The following is a 19,225-nucleotide window of genomic DNA, read 5'->3' as shown; positions in this document are numbered from 1 at the left end:
TTCTGGAAAACATTATGGGATATGTACCAACAGCCTTAAACGTGTTCCAACTTTTGACTCAGTAATTCTAATTTTATATAAAATATCTCCCCTAGAATTTAATGCAACTTTATTTATAACAGGAAAAAAACTGAAATAATCAAAACATTTAATATAGAAATGTTAAATTCTGATATATTCAGATAAAAAATATTGTGCCAATGTTAAAATCATATTAAAAAATATTTAATGACCTGTAAAATGTTCAAGATACACTAAAGTGAAAAAAGCAGAATAAACACCATCATATGCTATCACGATTTGAGGATAACTGTACAAAACATATAGGTTTTAAATACTGAAAGGAAAGTAACAAAATCTTAGCAATAATTTTCTCTATAATTTTTTAAACTTATTTTTAGTTTTCTGTATATTTTAAAGTTTCTATAATAAATATGTGGAAAGAGATGCCTTCTTTTTTTTTTTTTTTTTGAGACGGAGTCTCGCTCTGTCGCGCAGGCTGAAGTGCAGTGGCGCCATCTCAGCTCACTGCAAGCTCCATCTCCCGGGTTCACGCCATTCTCCTGCCTCAGCCTCCCGAGTAGCTGGGATGACAGGCACCCACCCCCAGCTAATTTTTTGTATTTTTAGTAGAGACGAGATTTCACCGTGTTAGCCAGGATGGTCTCAAAGGAGATGCCATATTTTAAATAAAGAAATAATATAACTATAAAAATGTTTCCTGGCCAGGCACAGTGGCTCACACCTTTGGGAGGCTGAGTTAGACAGATCACTTGAACCTGAGCGCTCAAGACCAGCCTGGGCAACATGGCAAAATCTCATGTCTACAAAAAAAGTGCAAAAATTAGCTGGGCGTGGTAGCATGCACTTGTAGTTCCACCTACTTGGCAGGATGAGGTGGGAGGATCAATTGAGGCTGGCAGGTCAAGGCCATGATGAGCCGTTATCAAGCCACTGCACTCCAGCCCGGGCAACAGAGCGAGACCCTGTCTCTCAAATAAACAAATTTTTTCCTGGCATCAACATGCTCAGGATATCCACTGAAAAAGTTAAATGTTGCAATAAGAAGTAATTCATAGATAAAACCTTGATGATGCATTAGCACTGCCTTCCATCTTTCTTATACACCTTTGGTTCAGAACTTCACACAGGCAAACCGTGTATAGAATAGATACTTCACTAAGACAACTCCAGTGGGCCAGCCAACAAGAGCACTATCTCTTAACATAATGAATAACCATGTACAGACACCGTAACAAACCACAGACAACTCAATTGTAATGGTGTTTCCATGGTACACCTGCCTGTTCAGAACATCTTCAGTCAAGACCACCTACAAACCACCAGGTGAAAGCAACTGCTGAAATAATCTATGAACCAACAACTCTAGTATGAAGAGCCCCAAATCCCATGCCCAGGCTCCTAAGTGTCCCTCCCTATTCCCTGCTTGTTTTCTCTGGCAAGATGTTTTATACTATGTTCATTTCCAACCCAACTAATAAAGGAGCTCTTTAAAGTTTAGAAAAATACTGTTTATTGGGTTCCTGGGTCCACATGTGTGCAATACATAAATAAGCAAAGAACACATGTACAGTACCTTCCCAAAGCTGCGTTGGTTTGGCAGAATTTTCCCCACTCATTAAAACAACAAAAGATGCAGCTGCTCGAACTGTAGCCTGCCATGTTGACATGGCAACGGGTGGCTCTTGGCATGGAAAAAGGGCCCTGTTGTTTATGGGAGATCCCACAGTATAAACACATGGCCTGCAGAAGAGAGACAAAGAAAGAAACGGGGTGAATCTTTAAAATGAGTTGTCACTTTTCTCACCACCATGGTAGTGCAGGTTAAGTTGAGCTTTCAAAGAAAACATTTGAAACTTTGTAGCTGACTGGTTTCCGAGCATTTTGAACTGAAGCTGCCAAGGGCTGGCTATGTGAATAGCTGAGTGGTTATTTCTCTCAAATGAATTACTTAAATATGTAAGAAGAGTTGTTTTTTTTTTAAGGAGAAAGATATTTTTTGGATAAAGTTTTAAATACTAGTCGGCCAAGTTATAATTTATATTACCCTTGCCCCCTCCCCTCAGGCCTGGTGCCTTCAAAAGAAAAGTTTTAGAGACATTCTTACAAACCTTTTGGAAAGCATTCTGGAAAAGAAAATATGTTTGGAGATCACTGAGATATTAATGCTTGGAAAAACAAGCTGGTGGTCTCAAATCCAGGGCTGGCAGGCAGATACCCCCAATCTTGGAAGCCACCATCTCAAATGGAACCCTTGTGGGAATCCTTGTGTGGAGGCCAAGAACAGGGGCTGGCATATGAACAGGACTGTGGGTCACAACAACCAGGCTTGTGATGGGAAAGCCAAGGGCACAGAGTCGTTACCAAAGTCACCGTGTGCAAAACCAATGACAGAGCATTAGGACTCATTCTGCTGCAATTAGAAAGTACAGCCCTACCCAAACCAAGGAAGATCCGTCCCATGATAAAGTCATGGTTGATAAAGATGGAAAAGATTCTCAAGATCAAAGGGTCCACTCCTGACACCAGAGTAGAAGGTACAAGACTGACTCCTCAGAAAAAACTCAGGAGAATGTTTCTACTTTCTGTTTTTCAGTTATGACAAATGGCAAACATGTAGTTTTGGTCAGCTTGACTTATAAAGTAAATGAATAGAGCAAAGCACTACTTCTTTTGGATAAACTCGTTTTCTTTTTTCATTAACATCATTATAATTGAGCATTTATTGTGTTCACACAGTGTGCGAGAAAACACAGAAAGATGGTTCGACTCCATCAGTCAGGGTCTAGTATGGAAAAGAGAAACCAGTCTAGGTCTTAACAAACAGGTAATTTAAACTCGGGAATGAGTTTAAACGATAGAAGAGCGGAGAGACCAATCAGAGGACAGTAAGACAACCCAGGGATTAGCCACAGCAGTAATCAGCTGTGACTCCTCATATTGGAGTAGCTGGGTGATTACTGGGTTACGAGGCAGGAGTCATCTGGCAGAAGCCAGAGTCACAGTGGGGACTGTCCAGGGGGAGCTGGGACCACAGGAGACTCAGCCACACTGAAGCTGCCAAAGGAAAACAGGAGGAGGAGAAACACGTTACAGAAGTAACGTATTTCTAGCCAGCTCCTGCTTTCAAATCTTCCACCAGTGGCCCCCATTGGCCAAACCTAGCAGGAAGCCAGAAGACAAGCGAGCCTAGGAAATGAAGTTCCTTGTCACTTAGAGAAGATCACAGTAAGAGCAGAAAATGGATCTCAGCGCAAACAGGCAGTTTCTGTACGCTTATCCTACAAGTATACATGCCATGATAATGTGAAGGTTTGACATGGGGCAGGGGAAGATCAGAAAGTCTAAACACCTTTGTACCACCTGGGTTGCCAACTTACCAAATGATTGTGGGGAAGCTCCTCAACTTCTGAGTCACAGGTAAAATGGGTACTGGGCTGGTGAAGCAGGGAGCAGGTAGTGACTTCTATTGTCTGTTCTGTTCAAAAAGCACCTAATTTGCATAGGGTAACTCTGTGTTGTGGGTCTTCCCTTGCCTGCACAGGGAAGAAATCCTCCCCAAAAGACTGGCTTACCAAGATGTTGGTCTCCTCTCTATTAGGCTGGGTTGGAGGCCATGCTAGCATATTATTACACATTCCACTTGTGCCCTTAGTTAGGTATGTGGCCCCCAAGGCTGCCTCCATCAGCTTCCATACCACTTCCCCAAAGAAACAATCGGATTTGAGATGAGGTCAAATCTGAGAAATACTGTGCAGGAAGAATGAGGACTTAGTAAGTGATGTGCTGAAGAAGAGGGAGAAGGAAAGGAAAACTTCTGTGAGGTAGCCAGCTGCTGAGCTGGCCTCCAATATCCCCTTCCTCCTAATATTTACATCCTTGTGTAGTCCCCTTCCATACTGTACCAGGTCTGTGTGCTCAAACAGACCTGTGTAGAGCAAACAGGCAGCTGCAGTACACTTATCCTACAAGTATACAGGCCGTGATAATGCAAAGGTTTGACCTGGGACAGAGATACAACAGGATACAGCAGAGGTGATGGCATGCCACTTCTGAGACTATTTTAAAATCTGTGGTTTTCATCTTAGACTATCTTTTCTCACTCTCTCCCCCATCATTTACTCTGGGCCATGAGTGTCATGAAGTCACTCAGGCAGCCTAGGGAGGCACCCACATGGTAAGAAACGGAGACCTCTGGCCAACAGTCAGTAAGAACCAAGGCCTGCAACAGCCACATGAGTGAGTCTGAAAGAGGATTTTCCAGCTCCTGGCACACCTTGAGATACCTGCAGCCAACAGCTGGACTGTAACCTTGCAAGATATTTTGAGCAAGAGACACCGGCTAAGCTGCTCCTAGATTCCCGAGCCTCAGAAACTGAGAGGTAATAAATGTTTGTTCTTTTAAACTGCTAAGTGTGGGGGTAATTTGTTATGCAGCCATAGTTAACACAGACTTTTCTGAGGTTTCTGGCTCAAGTGATAAGATGGATGGTAAAGCTACTGAACAAGAAAGGAAGAACAGGATGGGTCCAGGGAGAAAGGTGGAGGGCATGCACCTGTTTAATTTACTTATAAAGGGCTTTACATAAGCACATGACAGACAACACTTTTATGGACACAGAAAGGATGTTTTCCTAATCCCAAACAGTGTGATGTCCATGAATGGGTTCAAATGTCTGAAATCAGACCTGCCTCAGAAAATGTGAGAATGATGATTTGATGAAGTAGGACACATAGATATTGTAGGCATATTTGAGTCAGTTGATGGGGGGCTGGTCCTTCCACCGACTGGATTAAAATCCACCATGTTGTCACCATCCTTTCCTTCCCAGTTCAGTATTATGTCCTCTTTAGCTATCTAGTTCTAGACAGTTTGTTCTAGAATTTTGTCCTGATCCCTTCGGTCATGCTCCTGAAAGCTCTTTCTGCCATTGTGCATCTGGGCACCTGACCTCTCCCATCAAGGGTGTCAGTTACCTGGCCAGGCCCCCAGCAAGCTCTCACCTCCACCCTCCCCAGTGTGCTCACAATTCTCTATTCCCACCCTCCTCTTTCCATGGCTGGGTTATCTTTTCTGCTAAAGTCTAACATTTTTTTCTAGCTTCCACTTGGTATCCACAGCTATAACTCTGAACATGTAGATCAAGTTAGCAATCTAAAAGCCACACCCCATTAATATACCCATGTCTGATAGGAGACTCAATCACATTCTTACTGAAATCCTTTCAAAAGCAGGAAAACAATCACATAAGAGGGAGGTCTTGGGGTAGGCACACCTTGAAAATGTAAATTCTTTGTGCTCCCAGCCTATTCTTTTCTTGGCCTTTTTCTCTTCATCAGCTGCAGGCTCACTCCTCCCTTCCCAACATGCCCAAACCAAGCTCTAGGGAGTTAAGAGTCTCTATAACCAATGGCTTTTTGCTCTTTCACAAGCTGATATCCTATGCATGTCTGACATCACAGTGCAAACCTGAAATCAATCTACAGTTGGGTAGCTACATTTTAAGTGTGAAGGTTTTATCCTCTGAATGAAGCTGTACTAGTGGAATCTTGGTCATCTACCAGCAAATTTAGAATGGGTGAACATGGGGCCTTCCCAGAGTCATGAAATCATACCCACTACATAGTGACTCCAGACTAAAGATGGCCCCCATCATGCACACATTCAAATGAGAACTATATGGAGGGCCGATTCCGTGTTTACCCATCCATGCCCTCCCCTCCACAGAAGGCAGGAAAATCAATGTGTGTTTATAATGAATGTGTAAACACAGAAATAAATGCAGCTGTGTTTATCTGACATGCACAGCACTTTGGGAGGCTGAGGTGGGAGGAATGCTTGGGCCCAGGAGTTGGAGACCAGCCTGGGCAACATAGCAAAACCCTGTCTCTAAAAATATATTTTCTTCTCCAGAGAACCCTGCCACACGGTAAAGTGAGAAAACAGCTCTTACAAAAGGTAGAAAGAACTTGGTGAGCCAAGTTCATGCCACTGCTCTCCACCCTGGGTGACAGAGTGAGACCCTGTCTTATAAAATAATAATAAAATAAAAAATAAAAATAAAAATCACAAAGATAATATACAGAGTTTCCATATATTCCATACTAAGCTTTCCCTATTATTGGCATCTTATATTAATATGCTTGTCATAAGGAGTGAACCAATATTGATATATTTCACACTTCATTCAGCTTTATTTAGTTTTTCCTCAACGTCTTTTTTCTGTTTCAGGATACTATATTACTTTTATTTTATTTATTTTATTTTTGAGACACAGTCACGCTCTATCACCCAGGCTGGAGTGCAGTGGCACAAAGATGACTGACTGCAGCCTTGACCTTCTGGGCTCAAGTGATCCTCCCACCTCAGCCTCCCAAGTGGCCGGGACTACAGGTGCCCGCCACCACACCCAGCTAACTTTTTGTATTTTTAGTAAAGATGGGGTTTCGCCATGTTGGCCAGGCTGGTCTTGAACTCCTGGCCTCAAGTGATCTGCCCACCTCAGCCTCCCAAAGTGCTAGGATTACAGGTGTGAGCCACTGCACCCGGCCGGGGCACCACATTGCTTTTAATCATCATGTCTCCAGGCTCCTCTTGACTGTGGCAGTTCCTTAGACTTTATGCTGACCTTATTCGTTTTCAGAAGTGCTGATCAGGTATTGTGTTTAATGTCCCTTGACTGGGATGTATCTGATGTTTTTCTCATGATTAGATTAGAGTTAAGAGCTTTTGCGAGGAAGACCACAAAGATGCCATTTTCATCATATCATACCAGAGAATAAACTATCCCCATAAATTATCACTGTTGATATTGACCTTGATCATCTTGCTGAGGTAGTATTGTCAGATTTCTCTAGTGTAAAGTTACTTTTTTCTCCCTTTCCATTCTGTTCTCTTCGGAAGGGAGTCACTGAATGTGTAGTCCACACTTAAGGAGCAAGGAGTTATGCCCCACCTCCTTGAGGACAGAACATGTCCACAACTAACTTGGAATTGTTTTGTACCATGGATTTGTCTATTCTTCCTCATTTGTTTATTCAATCGTTTATTCACATCAGCTGGACTAATGGCTATTTCATACTCTTGGATATCATTCGAAACTACTTGATATGTGTTGTTGCTTGGCTTTGGGCATGAGGAGCTCTTTCGGACGGCCCTTTGTCCCTCTGGCATACCCCCATTGCTGTGGGTTGTTGCTTCTGCTGTTTGAGGGCTTCCTTACTTTCTGACATTACAAGATGCTCCAGGCTCATGTTGTATATTTCCTGCCCCTCTTCTGGACATTTCTCCAAGAAGTCCTAGTTCTCTTCATTGGAGAATGGTATCAGAAACTAAGATCTGGGTGCTAGGTGTGCTTACTTCTAAGACTCTCTCAGCTGACAAGCCAAGGTACAGTGTGTGTGTGTGTGTGTGTGTGTCTGTATACATATATATATATACACATACACCCTAACCCTTGGAAACACACATATCTGTAATTATTTCCATATGCAACCATCCATATCTATATTAAGCTATTTCATTTTGATACTCATAAGTTTTATTCTCAGCTGGGATACAGTACAGGTGGGAAATGGGGAAGCCACTAATGGAACTTAAAAGAAAATATACCAATTTACAGATTTTCTTGTATTTGTGTCTAATTTAAAAACAGAAATTTATTGAAAGCTAATAAATTTGTTTTAAATACACTTGAAAGCTTTGCATACAGTAAGTGACATGTGAAGATCAAATTCAAAAAAAGTCATTCTCTTTCTCACTTGAGATGCAGATTTATCTAGAAGCTTCCAGTCATTTTATTTTCTTACCTGTAAAATGAGAATAAAGAGCTTCTCATCCCAGCCTGAGAACTTAGAGTGGGTATAACTGATAATATTCTGCCATTCAGGAACAAATATGTAGAAACTATTTTAGTTTTAATAAATGTAGACTGTCCCCTGGAGGAATAAGCTGTAGCGAATTATGTTTTTCATGCAACTGTAAAATTTTGTATTTTCACACAATTATATTCATAAAGTATTGTGATCCTGATAATTACGATTCATTTATATCACTAAGAAGTTACTTCTGTCTAGCAAACTGGCATTCTTTACTCATTTTAAGTCCTTAACATACCCAAACAGTTACCAGTACATCCTGAGATTTATTCTGCAGCGCAAGGGAGAGTTGATGGAGAGCTGGTGCTCATTCACAATTGACTGTAAATAAAATTCCCCACCCCAGAAAAAGGGGAAAAAAGAGAAAACATCTTTCTAGGATTTGTTTTTTAAAATAATTTTTCTTATCCTCAGAAGACTGCACAAATGGCATTAATATACTAACACATATTCTCAAACTTCCAAGGATACAGTTTAAACATCTTCTGTGATCATATATATTTACTGAATTATCAGAAAATGAGATATCAAGAGTAAATATATCATTTGAAGGAGCAAAATGTGCTCAAGGACCTCTTTAATTTCTTTATAGAAACCATCATTTATCCATAAGTACTCATCACTTTTACATGTCATTTAATTCACTAGTCTAATCTCTTTCTTTGCGGTGAGCACTCAGGAGAAAGTCATGTTTGAGGCCATAATTATTTCTTCCAAATTCTGCCAATAGTTCCTTCTTCCTCATTATTCTAGTTCACAAGTGAAATATCTAGGAGTATAAAAACTACAATTTCTTAGTTAAATATTCAAAGATAGTATATTGTTACATCGTATTGAAATTCCCATCTTTAATAATTTCAAAAAAGTGTGAAGATACAATAAGAACACCTGTTTCATTCTTTCACAGTCTCCAAAAACTATCTAGTAAGTTATTCTATAAATAAATCACTATGCTTTTGTACCAAGGTAAGTTTGCACCAACCCGGCAATTTCGCAATGGCTGCCTCAGACTCTAACAGAAATAAGACAGGAAGTGAAGTCATTCTGAGCAGGGTGGGAGACCAGAACAGGAGGTAAGATTAGAGGCAAGGAATGAATAATTAGAGCTCAAAGTCAAAGTGAGGCTTTAAAAAACCGTATCTGCAAGGTGTTTTGGGGGATGAATTGAGGGAGACATGTAAGCAATTGCCGAAGACCACTGCTTCAATTAAGGAAATCAAACGCTATAAAAGAAGGCTCTCAAACCCAGCTAACAGAGGTCAACGTTCCTCCATCCAAGCTGTGCAATAATTACCATATTGATTTGCAGTACTTTAGCACAAATAGGTAAAATGTGGAGGAATCAATAAAGTTTGATTTTAAAATTCTCAAATTTAAAAAAATTTGAACAACTGTTGGAGGAAGGACAATAAGAAAAAGATTTTTAAAAATCTGAACAACTGTTGCAGGGAGGGCTGCCTAAATGTATCCTCTAGAAAACGATGCCCCATCAATTCCTTCTCCTCCAGTGAAAACTCAGGAGTCTTTCTGGTACTAAATACCAAGAATCACAGCCAAAGAAGCCAGTGTGCAGTCTCAGAGGACTGTTATGCTCCTCAGAAACAGGTCTTTTGTATGCTTCGGGGGGGTCACATTACATGAAAACTGACGAAAGTCAGGGAGGCGTAGCTGCCAATAGACAGGTACCGTAAGCAAGGCACAAAGCAGAGCTGGCCTTATGTGAAAGCGCTTTGCCAGGCTTCACACCAACCCAGCTTCATGGCAGTCTGGTCTCTCAAGGGACTATGAAGGAACGTTAAGCAAGTATTCACTTAGAGACATATCACTCCCATCTATAGCACTCCAAGTCACTAGCAGAGATCTCAATGGAGAGCGAGGCTCAGGATTTCATCATTAAGCTTGCCTTTCAATCTCTTAACTCAGAAATAGGGAGGGCTTCATAATCTTTTCATCCTGACTTAAGGGAGCTAATCCTATTAAGGGTTTAGCATGCCTGGGAATTTACCTGCTTCACTGTAGGTCTAAGGATTTGAGGCTACTTGGGTAATGTCACAGAAGACACAGGAGCATCTCTGCAGAACCGGTCTCATGTTTGAAAGCATCCCTGCAGCGTACAACATTAACAGGCACGGGGCTTCAAAGCGCTCGGATAACCTACCTGCCACTCTGGTCTGAGGTCCATGTAACTGATCGCCCTTCGGGTTTAGTTTTGTACCATATCCTGATAGCATGAGGAAAGTCAGTAGCTGTCTGAGCCCCTGTCTTCCTGATCTGCAAGCTCCAAGTGTCAGTGTCAAACAGAAGTTCCCCACAGCCAGGAGCCTGGCTGCAGCAAGCATAATAGTCTAACTGCTCCCTCCAACGATTTGCAGGCAAAGTCACAAGTTCATGTACAATCTGATTCCTGAACTCCTCAGAAACAACCGTGAGCTCAGGAGACCTTGTAAATTTTTCCAGACCTGGCACAGCAGCAACATCCACCTCCTCGACTTTTAACACAGATAAATCACAGCAGTCCAACACTAGCAAAAAATCCTCACTCCCATGATTCCCTGTGTCACAGCAGTACTTTGAGCTAGAAATCCCAGAAGCATGTTCCTGGTTGTCATGGTTACCATCTTTATCAGAAGTATCTTTTTCACCTTTACTACAGATTGCAAAATCATTATATTCCATTTCAGATGAGAAGGTCCTTGCATTTGTCACAGGAATATGGCAGGGTTCAGGCATCCCAAATTTGCAGGCTTTGTTTGATTCTGACTGGCAGGCTTCCTCAACACAGCTATTCTGTTTCTTGAATCTCTTTCCATCCTCGAGGAAAAGCACTATGGTCCCCTCAATGACTTGACTTTCAAAATCCACATCCAAATCCAGTACATAGTGCTTCACAAGTATGTGGCTGGTGTTGGCCATGAGAGGCAGGTCATCTCTGGCAGGGTCCAGCTGTATGTCCATGATGTGGTTTATTGTTTGAGGGATTTGTTAAAATCTCAGATGGGGTTTCCTATCTGCCTTAATCTTCCAGAATCATAAATAGCTGCTTATCAAAAAAAAAAAAAAACTCATGTCACAGATTATGGTTCCACAACTTTCAGTCTCCTGGCAAAAAAGGAAAGCACAATTAGATAAAATTCCAAATAAGACCTAAGTGCTCCTGCAACTGCTGCTCCTGCAAGTTGACCACCATCCTTAAATAATCCCCCCAAGTGGTAGGTGCTCATGGCTAGAAGGCTGACTTATCTTTTTTACTGACATGAAAGAAAGCTGCATTATGGGTTTCTAAAAATATTTCAATTACCAACTGGATGGCAAGGGCCTCCACAAAGGCAGAAGAAGCACGCTCCACTGAGAACTGTCCTTCTTTTAGAAAACAGCAACTGTTATGCAAAAGTGTAACCGAGCATCACTGTGCCTCTAGTCTTAAAAGATATTAAATGTATCCCTTCTAATTTTGTGCATCAAAAGATAAGTGTTTTTCCACTGTGATTCCAAGTAACAAGTGTGAATGAAGACTAAATGGCCCCATACATTTTATTCCTTGAGAGTAATAATTTAATACATACAATGTAACTCCAGGGATTAATGTACTTTTCACATTAAGACTGCTCTCATATCAGCACTTCCAGTAAATTACAGGAAAATGAGCCAATTTACCAGGAGGGCATTCTAAGTATTCCTTTGAGATTGTTCACGGAGATTTTTCAAATTTATAGTTAAATACTCAAGGTATATCATTACATCTTAATAGCTGAAAACCCATTAACATTCTGGATAATAGCCTTCTTGTGGCAAACAAAAGGTCTTCTCACTTGAAAAAAAAAGCATGCAAATACCTATAAAAGGAAGGAGAGAAATTAAAATGTAGAAACAGATGTTACAATAAAATGCACAAGTTCTTCATAAAAGTTCTGAATCAAAATGTATTCTTATTGTATACTAGCAATCTGACTAAAAGAAAAATTATTTGAAATTATTTCAGTCCCTGTTGTGTACCTAATTTCTTTCAGCATATGCTGTTCTTTTTTTATTCTTTTACCAAAACCAAAAAAGAAATGGCAGGGGAACAGAAAGAAAAACTCTGACAGAGTAGATATATTTAAAATAATTTTCATATTTCTAAACATCAGGAGGCATTCTTTCAACAACTGCAAAACATCATTACTTGCTTGAATTTTCAAGTAAATCAAGCCCTCCCTTTGTATCCTAACTCCTCCTCACTTCCCTGACAGCTTTATCTGTGTCTCTACTAGACCCTTTTATTTCTTTTCCTTCTAGAATCTCATTCTAGGTTAATATCCCATTGATTTTCAGTTTCTACCTCTCCACAGACTATTTAATCTTCAAAATCTCACCTAACCTTAAAAAATCCTGCCTCCTGCAGCCTTGTACAATCCAGTTTCTAGCTACTTTTCCAGTCATAGAGACAACATTCCCTTGCATCCTTGTCCTCTAGCCAAAGGGCCTACTCAAAACACTGCTTCCTGAAGAGTACTGGACTCTAGGCCTCTGTGCCTTTTGGCCTAACCCATGTGCTGGATCTGGAGTGCTCCTGGCTCCTGCCTTCCACCTCCACCTGCCAAATCCCATTCTTCCTCCATGTCCCAGTTTAAGTGCAAACACCTCCTGAAACCCTTCCCTGGTCCTTGCTCCCTCCCCCATCGAACTATATGTGGCACACTTTCAGTGCAACAGGAGTAGAGAGAAATCAAGGATACAAAGAATAGTTTGAATTTACTTTATGGAGAAGCTGGTATTTCCCTTGGTCCTGGAAAAGTGAATGAGCACAGAGGATAAGCCAGAGTATTTTCTGTCCTGTCATTTTGAATAATAACCTTCGATAAAGCCGTTGGCTATTTCTATGTAATGAGAAACAGTGATCTCAAAACTTCATTCTGATGGTGGCTGTGGCTGCTAACATACAGTATTTTGTTGACTGGGCATCTTTGAAAAAACTTGTCTGATTTAAAAAAAAGCCCTGAACACACACATGCTCACATACACACAGAAGGAAAACCGGCATCAGCTGAGACAAGGGTCAATTTAGTGGCTGGCTAAACTATTACATTCAGAGAAAAACAGTTTAGTATTTTTAATATTATAGATATAATTCTTTATTGTCCAACTCTAACAGATTCCTAAATTCACTTCTAAAAATCTGTGTAATTAGGCATAAAATATATTCTACAGAGCAGTTGTCACCACTTTTGTTTCTGGTGGCAGAGAATGAGGCTGCCCTGGAGCCCTATCCACTCAAGCCTGTTAGCAGAACCACTGTTATGAAAAGCCACGGCTGGCTTTCCAGCGGCTAACCACTGCCGCCTCTAAAATAAGTGTACTACGTGGTATGTGTTTTAAGTAATGAAACGTTTGTCACCCTGACTGACAATCCATTGGTTCTCTTTAGTGGATTCTTTCGCATACTCTCCACAGAGGCAATTCTAAAACTTTTAACTTTCCAATTCCATGCTTGCTGACTCATTCTCAGCTGATGATCTGGACCCCTGCTTTGCTAATTCTGAATCTCTGCAACTCAACCATACCTCAAAGTATCATTAGTTCTTCATAAGTATTACCTTCTCTTGATTCAGAGGGAACAATGTCCCTTCTCACCAAAGCTTATTAAGCTTATTCTGCCCCACTGAATCCCAACTTCTGGGGTTTTGAGAGAGCCAAATAAATAGCACATTCCTCTGCCACCCAGATTCTGAATGTAGTGAGAAATAAGATGAAGACATGGCAAAGGCAGACCAAAATATCGCCACCGATGAAGGCTAAGCTGGAGAACATGGCTTACTGCGAGAGCCAAAGGTACCTGGAAACTGAATCCCAAAATTAGGTTTATCCACATGGTCACAGGCAATGCTGGATCAAGTTAAAGCTTCCAGAAGGGGAGGTAGCCTCCCTCCGGTAAGACTTAAGGCCTGGAGGAAGAGAGAAAAATGGCTCCCTGTGGTCAGGAGTACTGCCCAAAAGCAAAAGGGAGGGGATGAGCAGAGCACATCCAATTTCTTCTTCCCAAATTTATCAGACTATGTCATCCCACCTCCTTTAGGATAAAGGCACTAGGAGTGTTACACTGACTGAACTCCAACAAGGAAGGAAACATGAGAAATAGGGAAGAAGTGTTCTCTCAACACCATCCCCTTCCACTTACTTGAACCATTTCATTCGACATTTTTCTCTTGCCAACATTTTCTTCCCCTCAATGATTACACCCTATTCTGAACATTCAAACATCCCTAGGGTTGCGGGCTCAAGCGATCCTCCTTCCTCAGCCTCCCAAGTAGCTGGGACCATAGGTGCATGCCACCACACTCATGTAACTTTTTAAATTTTTGTAGAGATGAGGTCTTGCCATGTTGCCCAGGCTGGTCTTGAACTCTTCAGCTCAGGCAATCTGCCCACCTCAGCCTCCCAAAGTGCTAGGATTACAGGTGTGAGCCATCACACCTAAGCCAACCTTAGGGTTGCCATCTTTTTTTTTTTCTTCTTTTTTTTGAGACAGAGTCTCGCTCTATCACCCAGTGGCACGATCTCGGCTCACTGTAAGCTCCGCCTCCCTAGTTCACGCCATTCTCCTGCCTCAGCCTTCCAAGTAGCTACAGGTGCCCGCCACCACATGCAGTTAAATTTTTTGTATTTCTGGTAGAGACGGGGTTTCACCATGTTAGCCAGGACAGTCTTGATCTCCTGACCTCATGATCTGCCTGCCTCAGTCTCCCAAAGCGCTGGGATTACAGGTGTGAGCCACCGCGCCCGGCCTAGGGTTGCCATCTTCAAAAACAATCAACAACTTCATTTGGCCTACATTAAGTCATCTTTATTTTATTGAACTTTGGAGCTGAAAAATTCCTTAGGGCTCACTCAATCCAACTCTCTAATTTTACAAATGAAGACAGTGAGTCCCAGAGAGGCAAAGCAATTTGCTCAAGGTCACCCATTTCTTTTGGTTTGCCACGAACAGAACATTTCCCACTTGCTGATGCTTTTCCTTGGAATTCTCATCTCCCAGGTCTCATGGCCATCTCCTTCATATTGTCTAAGTCATAAATCAAATGTCACCTCTAAGTCTCTCTTCGACATCTTCCTTCGACCTTCTTTATCTTCTTCAAGTTATGCAGACTAGTAACCAATCCTTATTGTAATAGCTTTGGGGGGCAAAGGAGCATTTTTAAGCCAGCCCCAGAAGATTCTGAAGAGCACTGTCACTTCTGCATGTTTTCCAACCTAAATTATGTATGTCTATTAAGTTGTTGCTTATTCGCCTATGTCTTACTTGTCTTAGATTCATGGATGACCTAAATCATCTTTCTCTCTGCGAGTACATAACGCTCACTGACGTCAATCAGGGTCACAGCCCCACATTTAGGGAAAAACTGAACTGCCTGTGGTTGCAAATGCACGTATGTGGCCACCTTGCAAGGCCTCTCTCAGCAAATGGAAACCATATTTCTAACCAGTCCGTTGACTTCAGCACTTTTGGCTATTATTGTGCTCCAATTCAAAATGCCAGCCTGTCTCACTGAAGCATTTTTCCATTCTCTGTCGTAAGCCATAACATATAAAAGTCCCCCCTTATAAAAACCAATGGTTAGTTTTACAGTGGGTAACCATTGCTGTGTCTAAAATAAGTGTGCTAAAAAAAAAAAAGAAAAATAAAATAAGTGTGCTATGTGGTATGTATTTTAAATGCTTAAATGATTGTCTCAGCAGCACCATTAAAGGCTTTGAAAGGATTAGCATACAGTAATATTTTTCTTAAGAGGGAAGAGGATCACATACTAAACAGAGCTATGGCACAAAGAAGAAACTGCTCTGCCATTCTCAGCCATCCAAAGTGGAATGCACCCATTTACAAATGTGGTTAGATATAACCTCTGTAATGCCATCCCCAATCTCCCCAACAAAAACAATTTCATTCTTCTTTCAAGCTACAAAGCAACATGTATCCTCACGACTCTAACTTATCCTGGCTCATTTTATAGTTACCTCCATCCTCCAATGCTCTAAAAATTCCTTGTAACTCCTGAATCATTTTTGTGTTCATGACCAGGTTAAGTGGAGTATCCTCAACACAGCAGGTTCTCAATAAATATTTGTGGAATTGCCGTCCAAAGGTATTTGTGATTTCAACGTCTAGTTACTTATACAACAGGGATTCTAGCTTGCCTGTACTCTATAGCCTAGTGCTAAGTTATTGCTTAACAAACATCTCCCTCCAGATGTCTCATGTTTTCTTCTCAGGATACACCTGTGCCTCTTTTTATACATCTTTTTACTTGTAAGCAACTGGGGGAAAAGGAGAAATTATTTTTGCATATATGCTTATTCTATAGCATAGAGCATACTGTGAGTAGTTACTATTTAATTCCACCGATTACTTGATCAGAGAATGACAGCTTTCTGCTATTCCAGGTGTGTTCATTATTTAGGATATGCCAATTGCTCTTAATAACAGCTAGTGTATTTGCTGAAACACACTGTTTCTGGGCACAATTCTTCACACACTCAAATGCATATAGTCACAGGAACATAGCTTACTACTGTGAAATTCAATAATTTCAGAATTAAGAGGAAACTTAGAAGTTCAAATATACTGTTTTGTGTTTATAAATGTCACACTGACATACTACTCTGCAACTTCTTTCACTCAATGGTTTTGAAATATAGACATGTTGATGTATATAAATCTGTCTCTTTTAACTGCTGTTTAATGCCCCCACAGGAATATTCTATAATTTATCCATACGTTCCCCTACTGATAGTTATTTGAAAATTTTCTTGATTGCAAATGATGCTGCAATGATCCTCCTTATGCACATCTCCTAGCTGCACACGTGCAAGTAAAAAGATGTGGCATAAAAAGGGGTACAGGTGTATCCTGAGAAGAAAACATGAGATGTCTAGAAATTCCATTTTGCCTGATGTTAATATTGTCATACCTACTTTCTTTTGGTTTGCTTTTTCCTGGCACATCTTTTCAATCCCTTTATTTTTAACTGCTCTGGACTCTTTTTGCCTTGGCTGTCTTTTTAAAACAACATTTGGCCGGCTATTTTAAAAATATAATTATAATTTTTAATGACTGAAATGAATTTCTTTACATTTATCACAATTACAGTTGTAATAGCACCATCTCAATCAACATACTTTATGTTTTCTATCACCCATGATTTTCTTTGCTTCTTAGCTTTATTTTTCTGCTTTTTATTGAATTTTTCTACATTCCTGTTTTCCCCTCCACTGTTTCGTAACTTACACAATCAATGCCTTTAATATGCCTAAAGTCAATCTCGAATAACCTTCCAAACAATATAAGGACCTTAGAAAGTTTTATAACCAGTCTTCCCTCTTCCTTACTCCATACCAGCTTCCATATTATTGTTGCTATTATCTTAGTATCACACAGTTTGTTAAAACTCCATCCAACTTTTTTAAAGTCAATACTTATTTGTATTTACAAATATATTCACCAGCTTCCTTACGATAATTTATACATTCCACTCCTTCCTTCTGGGTCCAATTTTATTCTACTTGTTGCATGACAAATTAACTTTGTACCTTCAAACAGCAACCATTTTATTATATTCTATAGGTCATGAATGTGGGTAACAGTCAGCTGGGCCACTCTTCTACATCTTATGAATCTGTCTATGTTACTCAATGGTACTCAGTCGGAGGACGGACTTGTCTGGAGGGTCTGGTGTCCAGAAAGCCTGCTTATTTAAACTTATTTAAATAAGTTTATTTACATTTAAGTAAGTTGATTTAAATAAAGCTTATTTAACACTGAGCTCTTGGAATGGTTGGACATCTTCTATTGTAGCTGGCAGCCCCCAGCACGAGCATCCCAAAGAACCAGTTGAAAACTGCATGGCCTTTTCTGACCGAGCCTCAAAGTCAACATGGTTATTATTGCTACCATAGTCTATTGCTTTCAGTGCAAACTCATAAGGCCAGTCTAGATTCAAGGAGAGGGGATTAGACTCCACCTTTTGATGGGGGAGTGGCAAGGTATACTGTAGAAAAGCATGGAAGATGGTATTGTTATGGCCATTTTTGGAAAATACAACCTGCCACAATTTCCTTTTTACTTAAGTTTATCTTTAGTAATTATTTTAGGAGGAGTCCATGGGTAACAAACTCTTTTAACAGTTGTATGTTTGAAAATGTCTGTATTACATCCTCTCTACTGAATGACCACTTAACTAAGTGTAGACCTTTTGTTGATAGTTATTTTTAATTAACACTTTGAATACATGACTCCACTGTAGCCTCGCATATCTTTTTGCTGATAAGAAAGAAGTTTGTTATTAGCATGCATTTACTGATATGTATGTGTTCTTTCTCCCTGGTACATGAATGTGGGGTGTGTGTGTGTGTGTGTGTGTGTTTGTGTGAGAGAGAGAGAGAGACTTGTGTGTCTGTATGTGTGCTGTTTCTAAATACCTGAAGTGGAAGGGAGATTTCCTTACACTTCAGTTGATCATATTGACCAGAAGCCCACAGACTGTGATATATCACTTAATGGTCCAGACCCACAATTCCTTTCGGTGAAGAAGTTTTCATGAGGCTGGGTGCAGTAGTTCATGCTCATAATTCCAGCACTTTGGAGGGCCAAGGCGGGAGGATCACTTGAGCCCAGGAGTTCAAGACAAGCCTGGGTAACATAGGAAGACCTCTCTCCACAAATAACAGCCAGACATGGTGGTGTACACGCCTATAGTCCAGTTACTTAGGAGACTGAGGTGGGAGGACTGCTTGAGCCTGAGAAGCCAAGACTACAGTGAGTCGTGATTGCATCACTGTACTCCAGCCTGAGCAACACAGCAAGACCCTTTCTCAAAAAAAAAAAAAAAAAAAAAAAAAAAAAGTTTTCATGGGTGCTATGTTCACGGTCTGAATGATGGGAGCAATAGAAGCCCAAACCTCAGCATTATGCAATTACACCCTTGCAACAAACCTGCACATGGAACCCCTGGATCTAAAATTAAAATTCCAGTTGAAAAAAAAAAGAAATTTTCATGTAGGGTATTCTTCATTGCATAACATTAGGGGCACCATAGCTATAGATTACCTTTTATTATCACAGAAGCCCAGAGAGATGATTAAAGATTGAGAGGTTAACAATATGTACAAAGAAAGAAGCCCAGATACACAGAAAACTGGATTATATCACTCAATCAACAAATATGTGGAATCCTCTCCCATTCTTTGTCTAGTAACCCTCTGGACCCCATCATATCCTCAAAGAAAACATTCCTGACCTCACTGATTAAGTCAAATCCCCCTATTATTAGATTTCATAGCTGTGTGCTTCTTAGTA

General features: G+C 40.6%; 1 protein-coding gene across 11 annotated transcripts in view; it reads right to left on the bottom strand.

Annotated features, from left to right (window-relative positions):
• AOPEP (aminopeptidase O (putative)) overlaps window positions 1–19,225 on the bottom strand; it is a 400,140-nt gene that overhangs the window by 355,318 nt on the left and 25,597 nt on the right. For all 11 annotated transcript variants that reach the window (XR_009215307.1, XR_009215306.1, XR_009215305.1 and 8 more), the window contains 2 exons: window positions 10,058–10,998; window positions 1,598–1,764 (listed from right to left, as the gene is read on the bottom strand). Coding sequence is in view for 8 of the 11 variants with exons in the window: in XM_032164582.2 (XP_032020473.1) it covers window positions 1,598–1,764; window positions 10,058–10,854 (964 nt within the window). In the remaining 3 variants the exon portion in view is untranslated. The remainder of the gene's footprint in view (window positions 1–1,597; window positions 1,765–10,057; window positions 10,999–19,225) is intronic.

This window comes from Hylobates moloch, unplaced genomic scaffold, assembly GCF_009828535.3.
Source record: "Hylobates moloch isolate HMO894 unplaced genomic scaffold, HMol_V3 SCAFFOLD_10, whole genome shotgun sequence".
Taxonomy (NCBI): domain Eukaryota; kingdom Metazoa; phylum Chordata; class Mammalia; order Primates; family Hylobatidae; genus Hylobates; species Hylobates moloch.
Note: the sequence above shows the minus strand (reverse complement) of the source record. Positions and strands in the feature narration are given on the sequence as shown.